At 41.9% G+C, this 22,177-nt stretch overlaps 1 protein-coding gene across 1 annotated transcript in view; it reads right to left on the bottom strand.

Moving 5' to 3' along the window:
• Positions 1–1,460: 1,460 nt before the first annotated feature.
• The window catches only part of drd2a (dopamine receptor D2a), a 45,341-nt gene continuing 24,624 nt past the window's right edge, over positions 1,461–22,177 (bottom strand). Inside the window, exons 3-8 of the mRNA XM_076036051.1 lie at positions 15,689–15,798; positions 9,080–9,216; positions 6,989–7,197; positions 4,892–4,972; positions 4,249–4,615; positions 1,461–3,329 (exon numbers count right to left, since the gene is read on the bottom strand). Coding sequence (XP_075892166.1) covers positions 3,133–3,329; positions 4,249–4,615; positions 4,892–4,972; positions 6,989–7,197; positions 9,080–9,216; positions 15,689–15,798 — 1,101 coding nt within the window. The 3' untranslated portion in view covers positions 1,461–3,132. The remainder of the gene's footprint in view (positions 3,330–4,248; positions 4,616–4,891; positions 4,973–6,988; positions 7,198–9,079; positions 9,217–15,688; positions 15,799–22,177) is intronic.

The following is a 22,177-nucleotide window of genomic DNA, read 5'->3' as shown; positions in this document are numbered from 1 at the left end:
GAGTACAATGGTGCGACAGAGAATGCTGCTCGCACTTAAATATTTTGGTTCCATACCTACGTCTTCTAGGATGCTGAGGGATTCAAATGGAGCCGTTATTGAAAAGATCCCTTTATTTTCTTTTGGTCAAAAGCCTCTGTACTCGTGTTTTCCGTTTTTTTTTTTCTCTCTACATAACAACTTTCTTTTGACAGTGTTCGCCACAGGGCAAATGGAGCCCAATGTCCTGGGAGACGGTGAAAGTCCAATAAGCGGTGTTGCAGAATCCATCACATCAGTCAGCTGCTGCCTGAAGGGGCTTTGGTCACCGCGACAAAAACACATTTTCATGCTGATTCTGCTCTAGACAGATGAATAAAAGACATTGAATGAAATTTAAATTTTGAAAACTGCATTTGGGATTATGAGCGTTTGTATGAAATAGCTGCTAATTTGTTACCTGCTGCTTGTAAAAAAAAAAATATATATATCAGAAAATTTTGGACAACTATTTTCTCTTTTTGACAGCAATTCCCGGGTAAAAAAAAATGTGATCGTATCAGTTGCAAAAAAACAAAGAAAGAAAGAAAGAAACTGAACCGCTGATGCAACAATTGTGTCCATAACATGTTTATTTTTGTCCTGAAAAACAGGGCCATGCTAAACGACTCAATTTTGAGCTGATTCGGTTAGTTGGTCATCAGGATAGCTGCCATTTGTCAAACCAAAAGGTAATATCTGCTATTTGCCAGCTGAATTTTCAGATCCATCCATTTCAGACCGAGTAAAACCTTTTGCAGTCCCACACACGTTCCGTTCAACCTGCCTACACGCACACAAAGACAAACTGTCTTTGCTCAAGTGTTCTTTTACATTTGCTCGCTGTCATGCTGCCCCTCAACGTGAACATTTTTTCTTTCTTTTTTCGTTCGCTGTTCTTTATTGCAACAGGACTGCACGCGCCGCAGGTTGATGGATTGCCTTGAAAAGCTTTTCATTCTGCGAACTCGGCACCGCAAGTTGAACTCGACCATTGCCGATACCAGCGCTGACAACTTTATCACTACACCGACCCTCCAGCAACTGTTTTTTTTCAAAAAGGCGACAAGCAACAATTGTAGTGATGTTTTTGTGGGTGTTATTTGATTGTATTTGGCGTCATTTGGCGACTTTTGGAGACTTTGTGATGAAGGCATGTATTGCTATTTTTTTCTTTTCAATGGAGGCCCTTCCACTAGTTGCCCGGTCCTTGTGTAAAGGTCCCTCCCAGCTGCCGTCAGAGCGAAAATACTTATAACACGGCCTCAATACAGTAAAAGAAATGTAAATGTATGTAAATGTAAATGAGTTTCGCACACGTGAAAAGCCGCCGCTGGCTGATATGTCAAAACCATCTTGAGAAAACTAAACTGAAAAAGGTTTCACAAAATAATCAAGAATTCCAGAAAATGTCCATTTACTGCCATCAGAACGACTCACACTTTATTAGAACTGGTCTTCAAAAACTTCAGTTCACCTCTACAAAAACAATCTTCCATTTCAGCATGACTCTCAAATTCAGACTCTCAGAAGATCTGTCAAAATTAATATAACAATATAATAAACAGGGGTGAGAATTTTTGACTGTAAATAACACACATAATATGAATGCATTTGTCCACATCCTTACACACTGTATCTATATCTAGCAAAGATATCAGGATGCTTGCTTGAGCACACAACTTTATGCCTTCCAAACTCAGACAAAGTTCATTTTAATTTCTCCTGACTTGTAATTTATCTGTCAAGCATGTGTTCTGATTTCATGTAAATCATAACTTTGTTTTCAAAAGCAATTCACAGCGGCACTCGGTTTGGGGTTGCACTCCAAACTGTGTGCGACTGACAACATTTCATTAGTTTCCCGACGCGTCGATTCTGCTTTTCTGTTCACTGAACTGTAATTGATGGCGTAAGAGAGGATATCTTTGTGTGTGGCATGAGAAAATGAGCAGAAAGACTTGAAAACATTTCTGTAGTAACGGCAATAATTTCATTTGCGACGCAGGGAAAGCTTCCAAGGTGAGCTTTCTCGGAGGTTGCGCATCTCCACACCTCCACGCCCACACACACACACACACACACACACACACACGCAGATCATTAGGTGCCACAGAACAACTTGGCTGCACCATCACTGATAGTCGGTTCCAGTAAACAACATTATTCCTGCAGCAAGTCGGTTGTGGGAATAAGGAGGAGGAGGCTGAAAACCACAAATCACTATATGTGTATGTGTACACAAACACACACACACACACACACACACACACACTTGCACACACACACACTCCACTTTTCAGTATGTCATAACATCTTTTATTGTCTTTTTTCATTAAACATACATTTCATGAGAAGTCAAGTAGAGGAGCAGTGTAGCATGCACCACATTTCCATCGCAGGCATATAGTTACAAGTAATGCAATAAGAAAAAAATATATACAGCAAATAATAACAATAATAATATAATATGATTTTGTTGATGTATAAAATGTAAAATATGCTGATAGTGGCATTGCCACGCTGTACAGGAAGTAAATATATATCATCTTTAACACACATTCAAATCAGCAACTTTAGAGAATTTTTAAGATAAAGAGCTTGGCTTGTAACACTGTAATGAACACTGACTTGATATCTAAGATCTGACGGATATTTCCACCGTCAGAAAACCTAAAGAACGCACACAATAAATAGACATTTTGCATGTGTGTGGTATACACAGATGGCTCTGAACGTGACAAGCACAACGATTTTTCGAGGACAATGTTACACTTTCTCCACTGAACGGGTCTTTTTTTTTTTTTTTTTTTTTACAGACATTTTCTTGTTGTACATTCAGCAAGTTGGAAACAGGAACCCCACAAAAAAAAAACAAACAAACCAAAAACTAAAAGTTTCACACCGAGAGCCGGCACGCCTTTCGATTAAAGACACTGTCCATTTTTCAGTCTCTTAGCTCGACCACTGGAAAAAAAAAAAAAAAAGTAAAGAAAATCCAGATCGTTGTTTGGCCCTGTGGTTCTTTTTCCTTGACAGGATGAGGTATATGCTGAAGGAGACGCTTTATTCCGCAGAGACTCCCCCAGTCTGGTTCACACATCATGTTGCATTTTAGCAGTGCAAAATCTTAATGAAAGCCTTCCGGAACTCCACGTTGAAGGTGGTGTAAATGATGGGGTTCACCGCACTGTTCACGTAGCCCAGCCAAGTGAAAGCATTATACATCTCGGCGGGGACCTTGCAACTTGTGCAGTGGGTGTTCAAGATATGGGTGATGAAGAACGGCAGCCAGCATATGATGAACACACCTGTGGAGACGGGAGAAGATATTGAATTATTGGAGGAGGCAGGAGATGGAGAGCGAGGGCGGAGGAGCAGGCTTCACATCGTGAGATATGGATGACCCACTGCTGGGAAGGAGTAGGACACAGAGCCTTATGTTCACATTGGACACTGACTCTTTTGCCCATAGGGTTTGTTTTTTATGACATATCAATTCAGAAATAGTAGATTAGTGCGTGTTTCTTTTTCTTTTTTTCTGCAATTTTAAAGCCTTTCGACTTCTGTCATGATATTGCACACTTGATATTCATTCTCTCTGAGGTCACATTCAATTAGACACTCAAGGCAACGACTGTGAAAGCCATCCCATATTGTATTCAGCACATCCTGACTGATTTTGGTGCACTGGTAATGTTCTAAGAGCATCTCAGTAGATTATTTCATGAAGCTGCTTATAATGGAGTTCAACGCAGGAATGAGTCAGTGACCTCAAACTTTTGAACGGTAGTGTGTGTGTGTGTGTGTGTGTTTGCATTTTTTAAAAAGCAGCTGGTTAAATTGAAATGTAATGGTATGTCTGATACCGCAGGGTTATATAAGCGATTTAAGAAGTGAGACATTTTGCTCATTTAATGAATCTGAATAATGATGATTTTGACAACAGGCTGATCATTGCATCATTTCTTGCTGCATTTCTGTTGATGTCACATTGCGAGATGGTCGACACACGTCAGAGTTTCTGACGGCGTCAGAATTGATACGATGCGGGCGAGATTATCTGCAAATCCTGCTGAGGTGTGAGGGGATTTCTCTCTCTTCACTGGAGGCCAATAAAAAAAAAGGATAAAGAGGGACGACTCAAGCACGACCGCTTTTGCAGAGAGCTCGTTTGTAATGCAACGCAACCAGTGAAAAATTAATCAACAAATAACAGAACCTGCTTACCGAGGACGATGGCTAACATCTGGGTGGCCTTCTTCTCCTTCTGTTGTGAGATCTTCCTCTTGCTCATGGTCTTCAGAGAAGTCTGAGTCTTGCCGTTCCTTAAGGCCACGACCGGAGCCGGTTCCGACAGGCCCTCGTGAGTGGGCTCCCCGTTCTTCTCGGATTTCTGGCCGTCCTCGGGAGGAGTCGGGGGCGTGGAGGTGGGGCTCACGTTAGCCCTGTTGGGCATCAGCATCTGGTTGCTGGTGGCTGGGGTTTCTCCCAGGGCGCACTGGGGCTGCTGCCGCTGCCTCTGGCTGCAGCCGCTGTTGTTGAGCTCATCCAGCTCCAGATCTTCTCCTTCATTGACTCCGTCTTTAATGAATATCTGATACAGGCCGCGGTGGGCGGGAGAACATTGATTCAGACGGTCAATTTTCATTTGTGTCATTTCTCAGCGGGAGGCATTTGAAACACCAGCCGGCGAATGTTCCCAATACTAATCTTTGATTTGTTTCAATGCATAACAAAAACGCCTTTTCGCCCTGATAGCAAGGGAACCGCTGAGGCAACATTTCAGCAATATTATTATTGTTGAGAAAAAAAATGCACACAATGTGTAAATTCCAAAAAAAAAAAGAAAAAAAGAAAAAGGCACACTCACCACTTTTTTCTTGTTGTTGGGAAAGCTCCCATTAGATTTCACAATCATGGTGCACAGCCTCACGTCCTCTGGGTGAGTGCACTTAGTGGAGAGAAACAGCTGTGTCAGGCCATGGACAGGTTGAAATGTCAAAGCGCTACAGGCTAAAGGGACCGTCCAGGTCCCCGACATCTTATGGGGTCAAACGAGGCCACATCAGGCACGAAAAGCCATTTAACGGAATATATGAGCCGCGGCTTCCGTCAGCAGTCTGTTAAAGACGACAGGGCAGCGCCGAGATCAAAGCGCATCTCACCGGGATGTCAAGTGAAGTCACATTTTAGCCGCGCCGCGGCCTTGAATGCGGACGCGTAATCCATATGGAATAGCCGCGCGGCTCAGTCGGTAACCGAATTGTTTACATTCCCTTTAAACTCACATCTCCAGCCATGCGGACTGACAGTGTTTTTCACACAGGCAAACACGACCCATTCAGGGAAGTGGACGGGAAGCATTACTTAGCTTCCTGTGTGGAGCCCGCGGTGTCAGTAAAATCAATACGCAGAAAAGAGAGAGAGAGAGAGAAAAAAACAAAACAACAAAAGGTCATTTTGAGGGCCGTCATATTCAAAGCTGCGCGATGACTTCTGACCCGCTGACGTGTCTGCAAATGTGACGTTAAGATTAAAAATGGTCTCCTGGAATTGGATCCATTTAAAGAGCCACTTAAGTTCAGGGCAGCAGGAAATAAACACAAATAACGCTGTGGGTGTGACTGAGCTTTGCCCTTTAATCGCTTCATTGAATGTAGTCCGTTATTTATTTATTTATTTTTATTTATTTTTTGTGAAGAAAATCAATTCCTTCCCTGTCTGGGTTTTCCCTTTTATGGTATGGTGTTATGTAATACAATGCCTCTGCATAAATCCATCAGACTGGCTTGAGAAAATTATTGATTTCTAGTTTCATACAGAGAAGCCGACACCCCCCCCCCCCCCCCCCCCAACACTTTGCACCCACTTTTTTGCCACGCGTTTTCCGAGACGGATTTTCGCGCACAGAAAAGCTGGGCTCCGGTGTGCGCGGACGACCCTCTACAATTTCATCGCCTGGTGCCACGTTTGTAATGGAGTGTCACCTGCCATCCAGCCGAGATGGAGCCATGTCGTTATCATCTGGCTCCCCCATCTGCCCCTGGATAAATTGAAAACACTGGCTCTTTATGATGCTGCTCCTCGACTCACAGCTGACAAGCTCCTCTGGACTAACAACCTGGACTCCGGCGGCTCTTGCAGTTTTATCTTCCATTAGCAGCAGCCCCCATTCTACCTGCTGCTGCTGATTGCCATGTTGTTATTATCTGTATATGTGACACCCACTGCGTGTCTAGCAGGGGTGGGAAGTAACAAAGTACAAATACTTTGTTAATGTACTTCTGTAGATTTTTCAGGTATCTGTATTTTACTTGAGTATTTCTTTTTCTGACGACTTTTCACTTTACCCCCGACATTTGTACACAAATATCTGTACTTTCTACTCCTTACAAATTCTGTTAATAGTAATTTACTTATTGTTATAGTTGTTGCTTGAATTGGTGCTATTTGAGCTGTGCTGTTGTGTAGTGACATAAAACTGGATTATATTTACCTCAGCTTATCAACCAATGGTATTATGATTGTTTTATTCATTGCAAAAATAATTCATTTTTATTTTTTACTTAAGTACATCACAGAACCTGTACTTAATTAATTTTACTTGAGTAAATGAGTTGAACCAGTATTTTTACACAAGTTTCCATACATTCACTTAAGTACAGAATGTGAATACTTTATGTTGTGAATACAAAGATCCCTCCTCTGAGATGTTTTCTTTTCCAATGTATAGGTTTTCTCAGTTTCTCCCTCACCCCATTCAAAGGCATAAGGGTGTGACATCTGTGCAGAACGTAAAGCTCTTTGAGGCAAATTGCGTTGCGTGGACGAGGGGCGATAAAAAATAAAAACTGGACTTGATTTGAATGCTTAAAAGATCGCTGACTGACGATAGGCCATAAAGGCGTAAATCACCATCTGTTTCATTTACCGCAAGCGTCGGGTCATAAAGCAGACCGCGACTCACCTTCAGTGAAGTGGCCGCGTTGGGGTCAGCAGCCTGACTGACGCGCTGCTTTGGCTTCGTGTTGACCCGCTTCCTGCGCTTCCTCAGAACCACGTAGATTTGCACGTAGACTAGGAGAGTGATGATGAAGGGAACGTAGAAGGACACAATGGAGGAGTACACGACGAAGGCTGGATTGGCGATCACGCAGAGTGACTCATCCCGGGTGGCTGTAGGAAGAAGGAGAGGCAATAAATATGACTGATATGTCCGTTCAGACATATGGGAATCTATCTATCTATATATATATAAATAAATAAATAAATGTATATATATATATATATATATATATATATATGTACATACATATATATATATATATACATACCGATAGATAGATAGATAGATAGATAGATAGATAGATATACAGTGGATATCTATTTATATATATATATTTACACACAAACACACACACATACATATACATATATATACATCAGTGACTTGCCTAAGCCAGTGGTCTTTACATCTTGACGGTTAAATATGTGAAGACCACTGCCTGAGGCCTCGCCACTGATGTCTGATTTAAAATGCATTTGGACGAGTAAACATTCTTTCACCTCCCGCACTAGACAGTCACCGATCATTTAGCCCCTCCCCTCCCCATTGATCCGGGCGAACACTACAGTCTCCACTGGGCCACTGGTGCCAAACTTCCACTTCCTCCTCCAGCCCGGGGTCACAGGTCAGGCTCGGGTTAAATTTAGTGGCAGTTAATCTTCCCCCAAACGGCCGTATTGGATTTTAAACTCTGCGCCGCCCGAACACGTGCACGCAAACAATGAGGCGTGCGCCTCAAAGCGAGAAAAAAAAATGTGACGTTCGTACCTACATGAAGCATTTCAATGTCACTAACTACATGAAACGATTTTAAAATTTAAAGAGGTCAACCTTGTCCTTATTTTGCGCTACATTTTGTTCATTTGTTTCATTATGAAGATTTTTCCTGCTTTTCACACCTGCCTCCTATTAAGCCCCTTGTTGCTACCCTCCTTCTTGTCGACATCGCCATTCTTGTTGTGTTAACCTTCTATTATGTCTTTCATTCCGTTTTCCCTTGTCTCAGCATTTTGCCATTGTCTTCTTTCCTTCTGTTTACATAATTTCGCCAAAGGTCCTTTTTGACTTTTCTTACATTTGAATGTCTGCTTTGTCAAAGTAATATTTGTTACTTAATACATGTTGGGCTGATCTTTTCCCCATTTACTACCTTTGTACAATGCTTTTCTTCTTCAAATTGTGATGACCAGCTTACTTCAGCATGATTCAACCTCATCTTGTCTTGCTTGCACATTTTTCCTGATTGAACAATGGTTTCTTAGAAGCCAGTCGATTTGTACTCATACATTAATGACTGATCCTTGTATTTCAACTTCCTGCCCTTAGGTTAAATGTTTTCTTTTTGGGTTTTTTTTCTGTGCCACAAGCATAAGAACGCACTCCGACACAGCGCGCAGTGCAAACCCGGCGAGGATGTCAGAGTTTAAGCCGAACCGTATGAATGGAAGGGCGACAACCCATTAACTGGAGGAATGTTGTGAAAATCTCTGTTTGAAATGTTCAACACATATTGATTGCTCCAGTTCAAGTGGCTCCTGCTGGTCGACACCACTTTCATGTGTGCTGCAGCTTACAGCAGCTCAATGTTGAGACACGGCTCATTTAAAAACAGCAGATGTTTCAGAGGATTCACAGATCTTTATTCCGACAGAACAGCCATGGAATCAAGGATCTACTCCAAACTGTAATTGATTGAGTGGAAGAAGCTGATCAGCTACAAATCTTTTTGGTGAGGGAAAAAAAAAAAAGATGACTGTATAAGCTGCTGTACAGCAATAGCAGTTACAGGAGAATGCACAATTTCAATGTAAACCCCCACAGATTGGGGCAGCTGCTTAATGACTCCGACGCACTAAGGATGGAAGGACGTTGTTCGACGCAATATTAATGCAAATGTGAGCAAGCAATTTCGAAGACACAGGGGCTGCAAATTCAAAACGCATTCAAGTCACACAAAGAAAAATAAGTGAGAGACTGCAGCTTTTTTCTTACCTGTGTTATTCAGGCCAAACAACAGGGGACACGATATAGCAAAAGACAGAACCCACACCACTGAGATCATTACTGTGACCCGTCTCCTGGAGCTGTAGCGCGTGTTGTACAGCATTGGCATTGCAACTGCCGTGTATCTGTGAGACACACAGGAAATTTCAACTTCAGCTGGGAATTTGTATTGCATTGTGTTGCATTGCAGCATGGAAAGAAAACAGACGACAACCACATTTGCATACACCCCCAAGGATGGGAAATAAATAATTACACATAACTGTGTCGTATACAGGTGTGATCTTTGCTACTCGGAGAGAGCAAGTCTGACCTTGCTGCTGGGATTGTTGTGCCAAGAGGTAAATAAAAAATGTTGGTCTGTATAAGTTTAATTTGCAAAAGAAACCCATTATATTCTGACTCATGAAACTTTAAACAACTGTTAAAATTTTCATTCCAGGTCCAAACAGCTGTTGCAGGAACATAAAAATGTCTTAAATGTATCTATCCATTGTGTTGGTATGTAAAAACTAACATCATTTTGAAAAATCACCTCCCTTGCCTTCTCCCTTGTGACAGTAATGCACTGGGAAACACAGGGTTCACAGCTAAAATCACAGTGTCCTTTATTATGTTGTTACCACAAAAGCCCATCACGCGGCAGCACAAGTCAGTGGTCCATGGTCATTGCCCTCCATGCCAATGACAATTGTTACATATGTATGTATATATATATATATATATGTATGTATATGTATGTATATATATATATATATATATATATATATATATATGTGTGTGTGTATATATATATATATATACATATATATATATATATATATATATATATATATATATATATATATACATATACATATATATATATATATATATATATATATACACACATATATATATATATATATATATATATATATATATATATATATATATATATATATATATATATATATATATATATATATATACATATATATATATACATACATATACACACACACACACACACACACACACACACACACATTTAAAACATAGTAGTGACAGGACACACCCCTGAGGAGTGCCTGCAGATGATAACATATTCAGACAGTCCGGTCACCCTTACTTTAAGTGCTAGCTCAGAAAAATGTTAAAGTAAATATATGCATGTATAGACAGAATAAGACAGACTGAAAGAGATACAGTTTATGCTAATACCACACAATATACAATGCAAAAAAGGTAATCCAAACAACCATTCAAAATAGAGGTTTTCAAGCAGAATTCAAGGCATGAATGTGCTGAAAACGGCTACAATACATCAGCACAAAGCTCACACGTCACCTTGGCTTCAGGGAGTTTGGAAGAATTGGAGTCGGAGTAGAACTGGCTACCCTCTGCCCTCAGCAAACTGTGAGTTGGAGTCTTTGTTTTTGCAAGACGCACTTTGGCCAAAACACTCAATGACCTATACAGTCGGTGCAACTGACCTTGCTCGCGAGGGCCTCGTGTTGGACCACGTACTGTTTCAGGTAATGAAATGCTTGGCACAGGAAATAATTTTATGATTCCAAATTCTCCTTGACAGGTGGAATAGGCTCTGGCAAAACCCCCACACCCCCCGAGCACAGGAGAAGCAGGTATACAAAATGGTTGGATGGATGGAAATTCTACTCCAGACTCCAGAATCTAACAGTTGATGGCAATTCAACCTATCTGTCTGTTTCTTCTCTTTCTTTATTTTTCTTTGGCTACAGAAAAAAAGATTAGCAGGAAGTGGGAACTGCAGTTACCATCAGCCAAAATCAGTCAATGCCACGCCATGTAACCGATAAATGCTGCAAGGTGTGAGTGACAAAGTCTGTGACATGTTGTGAATTAGAAAGCAAGTTTTATGTGGAATTATTTGGATTCTTGGTAGCACAAAAATGAAAAAAGGAGAACAATTGAGAGCAAACATCTGCACAATCATCCATTTCCGTGATTTGTTTTGTTTTATAGAGTGAGAGATTGAGTTACTCTGTGTAAAATGCCCTGTGTCCCGATGGAGGATTCACATTTAACGAGTTAGTATCACATTAGTATCACAACAAGGGTAGAAAAATTTGCCAATGTTTGCAGATGATTCTGTGGTTTTCATCTAACTTAGCGATCCGCTGACCTGATGCTATTGTTGCTGGGGCTACAACGCCTAGTCGCTCGTAATCGATTAGGTCGACAACATAAATTCATCAACGTGAAAATTGAAGCATCAACGCGCCATGTTATTGTTATTGTAAATTGCTGAATGATAAAATCACACTCCAGCCGCTACATACTCATTTGTACCTGCAGTGCAGTACTGAGCGTTGAGGGTGGCGGTGTCGCTCATTGTTTACGTCCTGCAAAAAACAACGAAGGACGGCTTCTTCTCTGAAAAGGCTAGGAAACTCTGACCCAAGTTTCTAAAGTTTAGGAATAGTTCCTTATGTTTATCTGTTTATTAATCATCCGCCTGTGATAAGTACATGATACGTTTTCTTTTTCACACATCGGAAAATCATGGAACAAGCTGGCTTAGCGAGCGACAGTTCATTTACTCACTCACTACTTGTAATAATGGCAATGTTGACAGAATATGTGACACAATTTCGGATAATGTTTGATATTTTGTTGTATGGTATGCTTTTAACATTTTCTTTCATCTGCTGGCACGCTCAAACACCAAAGTTGCTGGAACTCATTTTGGCCACTGAGAGTTGAAACTCCTGCCAACTGGCTGCAGATATACACTGCCAAGGCGTAGAACCAACAGACTTAAGAACTCATTTGTCCCCGAGAGATACAGGCTTCTGGCGACTTGTGTTATTTTAGTATGTTTATTCTAGTGAGGTTTGTGTCTCTCCACTATTTTTATTCACTTCTGGATGCGAAAAATTGCCTCCCGGAAATAACTTTCATCCCACTGACTTCTTACCAAGGTTTTGTCACACACAGGACTTTGATAGCTTTACATCTTTCACTCCTGACAATTTTTCAGTCAGGATTAGTCTTCTTTTGCATGCCACCATATGAATAATTCATTCATATCTCTGTCTCCTCTTGTCATTGTCCAGTCTCATCTATCCAGCAGCCTCTAAACATGCTGCCTTGCCCTCGATGTGTTCACTTCCCCACTGTATATCCCTGTTGTTATGCCACTGCTTCGCCTCCTCATTAATAGTCATTGCGGACTGACCAGCCTCGTTTCTCCATTAGCTTCATTAGCCTCAGCAGAAGCATCACTCACCATCAACTCTGCTGCAGGGGAGGGTGTTTAATCTGACTGCTACTCTGGCGAAATGTCCCTCGATCACAACCTCCCTCTGTACAGTCGAAGCACAAAAGCAATTCTGACAAGACTTAATTATCACCTTCTCTGGTGTAATAAGGACGTTTCTTCCCAGCTATTGTCTCTGCTATTGAATGTGCTGACTGTGATGACATAACGCTTGCATTTTGTGTGTGTTGTTATATACCCGACACACTTTTATACAAGACATTTCGTTTGTTGATTTGAGAACCATTATTATATTTGGGGCCATCACTATGAATTTCAATTCATTTTCATCACAAATTTCATCATAATCAGAGGTTTCGCGGGGCATGGATTTCACATTCTAGCTTTCAAAGATGAATAAAAAAAAATTGCAATCCTTTTTGATGTATGAGCCAAAGTACTGTCCACGGTTAGAGAACATATGCTTTTGACTTTTATAAAAACCCAAGTTATGGAAGCCATCCCTTACATTCATATTTACAAGTATACAGCAGGCAGACATAGCAATTTCTCTGCTTTTAGATTTAATTCTAGGCCCACACACACGCACACACACACACACACACACACACACACACACACACACACACACACACACACACACACACACACGTGTGCTATGTCTGTGGTGTGGGTGATTGTGTTAGCAGTGTTGGCACATTTTCCCACAGAGATGAAGATGGCACCCAACAAAATTCTATGAAATGGAAATATAGGGAAGGCACATAACAGGCAGGGATAAAACCTCCCTAACTGTCTGTGATTGACTCATTTATAAAACACGCAGCTTTCTGGCAATCAGTATTCCAGTGTCATATGACTCTCTACCATCGGAATGTGGAAGCTCTGTGTTGAGATGATGGATGTGGGTATGATGTTTAATTCCAGTATGCCATATTGCATTTTAATCATGGTATGTAATCCTAAAACATGTTGTGAAAGTAAAACAGTCTCTGACTGCTGATATGACAGTGTAGACATAATAGAGAAATTTGGGTGTGTAGGACTTATTTTTAGAACTGAGGATTCTGACTTGTTCTTCAAATATCTGTGGGTAATACAAAATCAGATGAGATGAGATGAGACATTTCTACGACCCACTTCATCCACAGCAGGTGCCTCGCTGAGGGCGTACTAGCACGCAATCCTGAATGTTCTCTAATTTAGATCAGATTAAGCAAATTACACTGAGCTGTGGAGGGGCAAGGAAAATGTGATTCCGAGGAACAACGATTTTCCCAGCAAGAATAAAATGCCTCTTTCTTCCTTCTTTACGTCATCCTTGCAGAAAGCTGACATCTTGTCTTCACTCTATAATAGGCTTAGTAGGAGACTTAGGCCAGCAACACCGCGAATTGTCACAGCCATACCAGAGCGATAACTCCGTGATGTATGATAAAGATGGCACTATAAATGGCCTTGCCTCTATCTAAATCGGCTGCTCTGTGTTGCACGACCTGGAACGTTCAAGGATAGACAAGGTCATGGTCTTGCTACTTTAGAAATGCCTCCTTGCAATAAAACTAACTTAAGCTCATTTATTTCCCCGACATATTTGTGTGCTTATGACTATAATTAATAACAAAATGGACATATAAAATTGCGGACACGCTGTCGATTTTTCTGGAAGAGTGATTGTTAACCTGTTAACATGGACCTTGGAACCCAATGATCTTAAAGTAACCCTAACAACTTACTTCAGTACAACCCCAAAAAATGTAAATCTCAGAAACCCTAGCTACATACTTTAAAATACAGCAGAATAGGGTCATATTTTTATTTCCCAGAATGAAGGTTCAAAGGTTAAAGTCCCATTGACTGGCCCTCCGTATTTAACCAGTTCTCCAAGGGGCCGGGTGAGTTCTCCAGAAGAGTATGGATAATGTCGCAAAACACAGTTGACTGCCAAAAAGTTTCCAATCTGGCGGTGTAGTCTGGCGCTCCGAGCCCTTTCACCAAAATGTTGCAGTAACCCTGGCCCTCAACCATGCAGATTATATTTAATGAGGTGTCAGCTGGCCTGACTTTTAATATGAAAGTTGTGAGTTGTCTGTGTGACCAAGGTTCCAAGGCCAGGCAAGACACACAGAAAACACCAAGGCCATCCGATAGCCTCGGTAAGCCGTGGTATTGCTTCGCCGCTTCACAGGCAAACAGGGCAAAGAAAACCTGAGGGCTGTTGGGCTTTTACCCAGTGTCATTTCTATCCAAACTCTCCCCCAAGCAGGTAGCGGGTGGCAGCGAGGATGATAAGACCGCCTCGAAACCTGGCAAAGACTCGGAGCAAGACCGCTGACCGAGAGAGGCAAATCAGTTTGACAGGAGAGAGGGAAGCTTCCAACTCATCCATATATCCCTCACCGTAGGAGTCGGAGGAATGTGCAATCAGAGCCAATCAGTGGGGTGGAGGACGGAGCACCAAAGCGTCGTCATCAGTGTGCATGTGATGAGTCTTTCGACAATGTTTTCCTCTCAACCACACAAGGCAGATGTCTTGCACTAACGAGATCATTCATCACGGGAGGAACGCCTTCGGGTTTTTTGCGATGATCCGAAGCCTGCAGAGTTTACGGAGCACACTGATGCCTCAAAACATCGGCAAGTCTTGTCTATATACTGGCCGAGTGCAGTCTAAGGGCTGACTGGACAGGCCATTTAAAGCGTCTGCGCTTCCTTTAAGAATACCGTATCACTTTATTATTGATTACTTGATCGTTCCTGGGTCTTCGTATGCACTACCTGATGATAGCTTGTAACGTCTTTGGGACCTCAGTTCTTCATTATCTGCAAGACTATTTTTATTCATTACTTATATGGAGACGGAGCCTTAATAGCACACCGATACTTTCAGGCATCTTTCTTAGTCATTGATTCTCTCCACTAAACCATGAATTAACAAATCAGGATGTTTTTGTCGTTATCTTGAGAAGATAAAAAAATAATAATCTTACGTTTATTCCAACAAGTGCATATGAAGGTAACAGATATTCTCAATATCTTGATTTTGACAAATCACACCATATGATTGTGTAGTTTCTCAACACTGGTCTGTAGTTGTTTCGAATCTACAGCCTGCTTGCGCCTGACGCTTAATTCTCTGACACAGCTCGTCAATCCTTGTCTGCGTAACTCTTTCAATACTTCAAAAGTAGACGGCAAAAAAAATGTGCGGGGCAAAGTGAATCAAGAGAACGCGCGCAGACGCGGCGGAAGAATGGCACTTCCCCCTGCCGTTATTCAAAAGATAAAGATTTCCATTAAAGATCCAATGTGGGAAGCGTGGCAGGCGGGGCAAAAACAAACTGTGAACTCACCGATCGATGCTGATGGCACAGAGATTGAGGATGCTCGCCGTGCACATCATCACATCCAGAGTGACAAAGATGTCACAGTGGATCTTGCTGAAGCGCCACTCTCCCACCACCTAGAAGAGAATAAACAGCAACAAACAGAGGACAGCTCAGAGCGACAGCGAACAGAACAAAGCCGCCCTACTACCCACACTATCCCCCTCCACCCCCGTGTGAAACCCACTCAATCCTGACAGTGATGTCTGGTCCTTAATAAAAAAAACAAAAAAGAAAATCTAAGTCCCCACGTCTTCGACTAGGACACAGGGGAGAGGAAGTGCAGTGCTGCTAAATAAACAATGAGAGGGATGAAACAAAGGGTCGGCGCTAGTTAATTGTCATGCTCGCTAGCGAGTGACTGACATCTGAAGACATCGACTGAGGGCCGGAAATAGCAACACGCCATATTGATCAGGCGGCTCGTGCAAAAGGCATGTCGCCCTGCCGCCAGCGCTATATAATAGAGAACGTCTCCTTTAATTGCCTGCTGACTTTATGATGCTCGGCGCTCCGTCCCAGAATTAGCGTCGAGGCGGGTTGCGGGCGCGACGACGGCGCCTTTCTTTGAACTCTCCCCGCCCCCCTCCGCCCACGGATGTCACCAAAGTGGGCGTGTCTCGCGCGTCTGTTTCATTATCCCATCACGAAAGAAAGCCCGCCCGGCACTGACAAGTCCGGGCGCCGCCCACCTTTTCCAGTGTTTTGACGCACTGTTCGAAAAGTGGAGCTGCTGCACCGAGAGTGGCTCCACTGTTTGGTAGGATTCACCCTTGTCTCGGAAAATAAAAACCTCACGGGCTCCCCCCAGGGAGAATATCACACGACCCACCTGACAGCAGAATGAGAGCTCTTTTTGTCCGGCAGGAACCTCCCTCTTTCTCACCCCCTCTCGTCTCACCGAGTGTGTTTTTCCAACCTCTTGGCCCCCCGATGTTTGTCTCCTCTGCATCTTCTCTGCACTCCCTTCAGCCAGCCGGATGGCTTCGCTTCGCCTCCGTCGTCATCGTCGTCGACTTAGGGCCGTTGCAAATTTAGCAGGCCCCACGCAAACTCTTTAAAAGCATCGCGGAGGCTTCCGACTCGCCGAGCGAGTCCACTCTTCCGGCGGGAGAAGACGTTAAATTGCTGTTTGAAGCGCCGCGTCTCAGACGATAAGAATCGATATGCTAAGTGGCGTATACACACTTTTCTCATTTCATCCCTTGCTGCTTTGCATTTTTTATGCCTTTGCCAACGCTACCCAGGCCCCCTTCGTACTCGTTCAGTTTGCCATCTTTTTAAGTTGGATTTGCAAATAGAAAGATCCCGTGTTGGCAGCTACAGGATCGAACTGAAATACAATTTGAAACTTAACTTTTTTTTTTTTATTATTGGAACTGCATGCCCTTGTCTTGTGTCTAAACGCAACTGTGTTCAGACTTATGAAAAATATTGATTTAAAGAGCACAATATATGCGTGTACAACAGCAAAACTGCTTGACAAAAAAAAAAAAAAAAACAATATACAAGACACCTGGAAAAAAAAAGCAATAAAAAAAGCAATCTATAAAAGCATATCAGATGAAAGAAAAACAAAATAAAATCCGGTGAAAACAGCAATGTTATTGTTGTTATTGTATGTTTTTCTTGATCTTCTTGGAGAGATTATTTTAGGAATCTCTGAATTGGGCAGAAAATGTGCTTATTCAGGTAGGTCGGCCAACAATGGCCGTAAAGCATCATGCTCCTAGTGTCAACTCCTCAATCACATGAGCCCCAATGTCTCCATTAGATAAGCCAGCAAAACTATTTTCATAAAACCATTTGCCCATTGGCTCTAATCTGAAAAAAGAAAACACCTCTAGTGAAACTTCCCTGCAAGCTAAACTAAGGCAGGGGTCAACAAAATGTTGCCCGCAGGCCTGTTCTAGAAGATAGTACATGTTGTTGAGCTGTGTCTAACCAACCTGTTAAAGTCATTGTTGATAATTATTGAAAACTCAGTAACGTTGTCTTTGTCTTCACATAGATCAGGATCATTAATGATCATACAGAATTCTAGGTTAACTGAGAAAATGTGTTATTTCAGGAGAGTGTAGAAAACTGGTTGTCCTTCATATGACTCAGTACTCATGAAGTTGTTCTCAGGTTCAGAAAGGTTGGTGACCCCTGAACTAAGGCCTTTTCTCACATTTTGCAGTTTGAAGTTTTCTAATGCGGAAATCTTTTTTTTTTTTTTACGGAAAAGCCCCAAATGTCAAGAGAGTGAGTTTGCTGACAAGAAGGAAGAGGGGATTTAAATGTATTATGAACTCAAAGCTGTACACCCAGTGGGCGTGCGTGCGTGGTTAGCATGATGCTAACGATACCACAAAACTTTGGGGAAAAAAACAACTACTAGTACTGCATTGAAATGTACAGAGATTAAAGCAGTTAGAATAACAATAAATAATACGTATTACACATTAATCATTAAGAATACTGTTTTCCTTTACCTTTAGGTTATTCAGCTGACCTCCAACGTCAACGTTCCAAAAAGGATTTTGACCGCAGTGTTCCCCAGACCTATTTTAAGAGCTGCTTGAATTATTAATAAAAGCCAGTTCGAGATCTCCAAACAAATAAAACGCCTCGCCCGTCAACTGAAATAAAAAAGACGTGATTCACTTTTGCAATCTCCCTGTGCATGTACGGCGGAAGACAACACCGAAACGCCGCCTGCAGCGGGCTTTGTTTTATCTTGCCTCGCAACAATCTGTGGACCTTAAGCATGTATAATTATAATCTCCATGTAGCTCTCTCAATCAGTCACACTTCAGCGAAAGCAAAAACCTGTTGTGATTCGTGCTAATTCAGCATTTAATCATAAAGGCCAGGCTGAATGTCGTGCCTGCGCCGCGACTCTGCTTGCATCGCACGCCGCACTGATAATTTATCAGCCGCCGCTGCGTCTAATACCGGGATGTTTACGCATGATAATGAATTCCGTGTGTATGCATGGGACTGCATATTTCCAATGACACTGCTGATGCGCGCCGGTAAACACAGAAACAAATTGTGTTTTTTGCAGAATACACACATGGGCAGGAAAAATGTGGTGTGAATGAACCAAATGTTACCTTTGGCCTACAGGGCTCCAATGAAGACATTCACAGTGAGACTTCAATTTAACTGTTCTTACTGCGAGCATTCAACAACATGGTTTAAACCTAAAAGAATGCTTGACTTCCTGTGGCCCCTCGTTGTTGCTTGCAGTGAAGATGATCATCACAAGGCCAGTGTCTGATCAGTCATATGTCTCGATTCTCTGTCATACGGTGTCATCATGTGAAGAGATGGCTACCATGAGTTAAACATGAGATGTGTGTTGATTGGGACACTCCGAGCCCAAGGTTGGTCAGAAGGATGACCCTAAAGGTCAAGGGGTGTATGGATTTTTGACATTTGATCCTTGAGAAGGCACAAGTGTGAACATCTGGCCTCTATTTGTGAGACGTTGAAGCTTTGAATTCAGAGCTGTTCATATTGACTTGAACCTTCCACAGGTGAACCGGTGCCTGGCTGACCCGAGACAGAAGTCTTGGGTCAGCCACAGCTTATTCCTGTGCAATCAAGTCTGATTCAACAGAGATTCCTTCATCAGCTATTGCTGCATGACAAACCACAACTATTAATGGGTTAGTTCACTTTCAAACAATTTTTTTTTATGGGGGAAAATGATTTTGTCGACTTGGCTCATGGTAACACCGCAGACAGTTTATTATTATTTAGATGTAAGCAATTTAAAAAATAAACTGCCCTCCATCCCCATACACACCCACTTAGTCACACATTCACTTTCAGGACCCATCATTCCATCGTAAAGTCCTTCAAACGTCTGAGGAATCTGTCATTTTTTTGACAAGTTGCAGATGCATTGGCTAAGCAAGAGTTCAGCGTCGACTTATGCATTACTGAAATTGGTAAACTGCAATTGGATTGCTTGCCAATAATCTGAACCCCCAAAATAAACACTAAAAGAAACACAGGAGACTGAGAATGAATACAGAAAAGGCAAATGTGGAGCGTGTGTCCTGAAATATGCTTAAACATTCTAAATAAAGCTTCACTCTAGTTGATAACAAAACACTCCATTCGTATTCAGTAGGGGTTCATTGTTATATCAAAGTTAATATCTCAGTCACTTACATTTATTTGATTATCTGTAGCCCTGAGCTCCCACTTTTCTGCTAATGCTTCTATCAAAGAATTGGTGTGTATCCAGCTGCCCAACAGAATAAATAATTTTAATGGGAAAACAAACTAAGCAGGTGGCATTTGGTATGATTGATTGAGTCACTGATGATTTTGTTTTTTATCTAATTTTTTTGCTAGCAGAATCTGTGAAATTAAATATTACCTTACTTTCATCAGAGGTATTTTACACTCACAGATTTGTTATAACATCAATTCTTCCACGTTCAAATCAATTGAAATCACATGCCTTTGTACAAAATAATATTGAACACATAAGTGAGTGAAGTGTGTGTGAAACATGAAAATGTTTTAAATTATTTACGGTATCACTCAGAATTGTCCAAACTGAGTTTCCAGGGACAGATTCCTCTCACCCTCTACAAATGCCATTTTGGTGCCTTGAAAGCCTCTGTCTGCTAACAAATCAAGATCCACTCAGTAGCTAACGTGCATGTAGCTTTGACCTCACATTATAAAATAGGTGTTAGTAGGGTTGCCAAATGTTCTGTGAAGAAACGTAATCGTCCCGAAATTAGAAACAACGTTACGTGTCCTGTATTGAGCTGAAATTATCCCAGATTTCCGTGAGAATCAAAAATAATCTGGATAATGTCAATGGAAGCAGTGAATGATAATGCAAATATTTGTGGTAATCTTATTGCTAGCCCTATAAGGCGAACTGCACCTTTTCTGGACTACATGAGTTACAAGCCAGCTGTCCCAATCCTGTGACGGACGAACAGGGGAAACCCTTGGCGTTAGCATTGCGCTAAGTGACTTTCTGTGTGATAAACCTACTCTTGCCTTACAACAAGTAATTAATTGTCCCTGAAGTGCAAAATGGCAGCGTGCAGCGGAGGACAACACAGGCCGTGACAAGGACACTGCACAGTTAAGTGTGCTACGCTGACGTGTACTGCATCAAGCATTCTAATGGAGGCGTGCGGTTAAGAACATCGCTCTGGCCAGTGCAGGTTGCTGTGAGAACCTAATGCACATTCACGGTGACAGGTCGAGGCCATCACAAGCTATGGATTTTTTACACTGTAATCTGAGCGGAGTGATAATCATCACTCTCTGAGAGACACAGGAGGATCAGTGAGCCTGTCATCTTGGATAGTCTTTCTCTCCATCAAACAGTGAGACCTCCAGCCCCACGGTCAGAAATAAACACAGCACAGACAGCATTAAGAGGAGAAATGAGCAACATTAAGGTGACGCGTCTCTGAAAGCTTGCCTATTGAACATTACTGATTAGGGTTAGGGGATTGAAAGAGGTTTTGTACTGGAATGTTTATTCTTCTGCCACAGTGTTTTTTTAGCAGGCAGTGATGCCTTATATACTAAAAGTGCCATACAAGCAAATAACGATCTATCGTCATTTTCTACACAGGCTGCAAATTGAAAAAAAAAAAAAAAAAAAAAAAATCAATGACCAATGACCAATGTCCAAATCTAGTTTTCAGCTTCTTTTCTAGCAGATGGGCTCAATTTCTACATCTTCTACTTCAGTAAATTGCCAGATATACAACACTGCTAACGTTTTGATGGAGTCTGAAAAAAATGTCATTGCTTTTCAGTGGTGCTGGAGGTGATGGAAAGCAACTGAAAGAAAAATATTGCCCTCTAATATGAGGAAGGGGCGGGTCGGACATGGATCTAAAGTGTATTGTTACATTTAATACCTTTTCACCTTGTGATTACCTCACACAGAGTCCCTCTTAATGAAGTCAACTCGGTTCTTTGGAGGTCTTTGAGCAGCGATGACCCACGTAAGAGATAACAAGCGGTCGCTTCTGTGAAGTTATACTAAGGACAGATAGATTTGGGGCCAATTCCAATTCCTCAATTAACTCCTCAATCTCAACCCTCGACCTTAACCCTCAATCTTAGCCCTCAATCTTGGCCCTCAAAAATAAGTGTAAGGGCTTAGAAATGGGACACCCCTTAAGTGCAGTTACGTCTTCAGACTGTGGGGGGCGGCCTTACGCCAAAGCTACGTCCAGTCTGTCAAGAAGACGACGACGACGACGAAGAAGAAGGAGAAAAAGAAGAAGACGACGAAAAAGGAAGAAGTCCTCCTTCGCTACACAACGAGGTATACAAGTAACGTGAAGCCGGGACCGCCGGTCCAGTTGGTGGTGCCGGAGAATCTCAATATTGAGGGCGATAGAGCCCTTAAACTCGTCCCTCAACTTGACGTTCTGAGAATTGGGACAGCACTTGCACTTCGCGGGA

This window comes from Nelusetta ayraudi, unplaced genomic scaffold (genome assembly GCF_046127955.1).
Source record: "Nelusetta ayraudi isolate G7.1 ecotype Tasmania unplaced genomic scaffold, CSIRO-AGI_Nayr_v1 ptg000048l, whole genome shotgun sequence".
NCBI classification, from domain to species: Eukaryota; Metazoa; Chordata; class Actinopteri; order Tetraodontiformes; family Monacanthidae; genus Nelusetta; species Nelusetta ayraudi.
The sequence above is the reverse complement of the archived record's forward strand: the minus strand, read 5'-3'. Positions and strand labels throughout refer to the sequence as shown.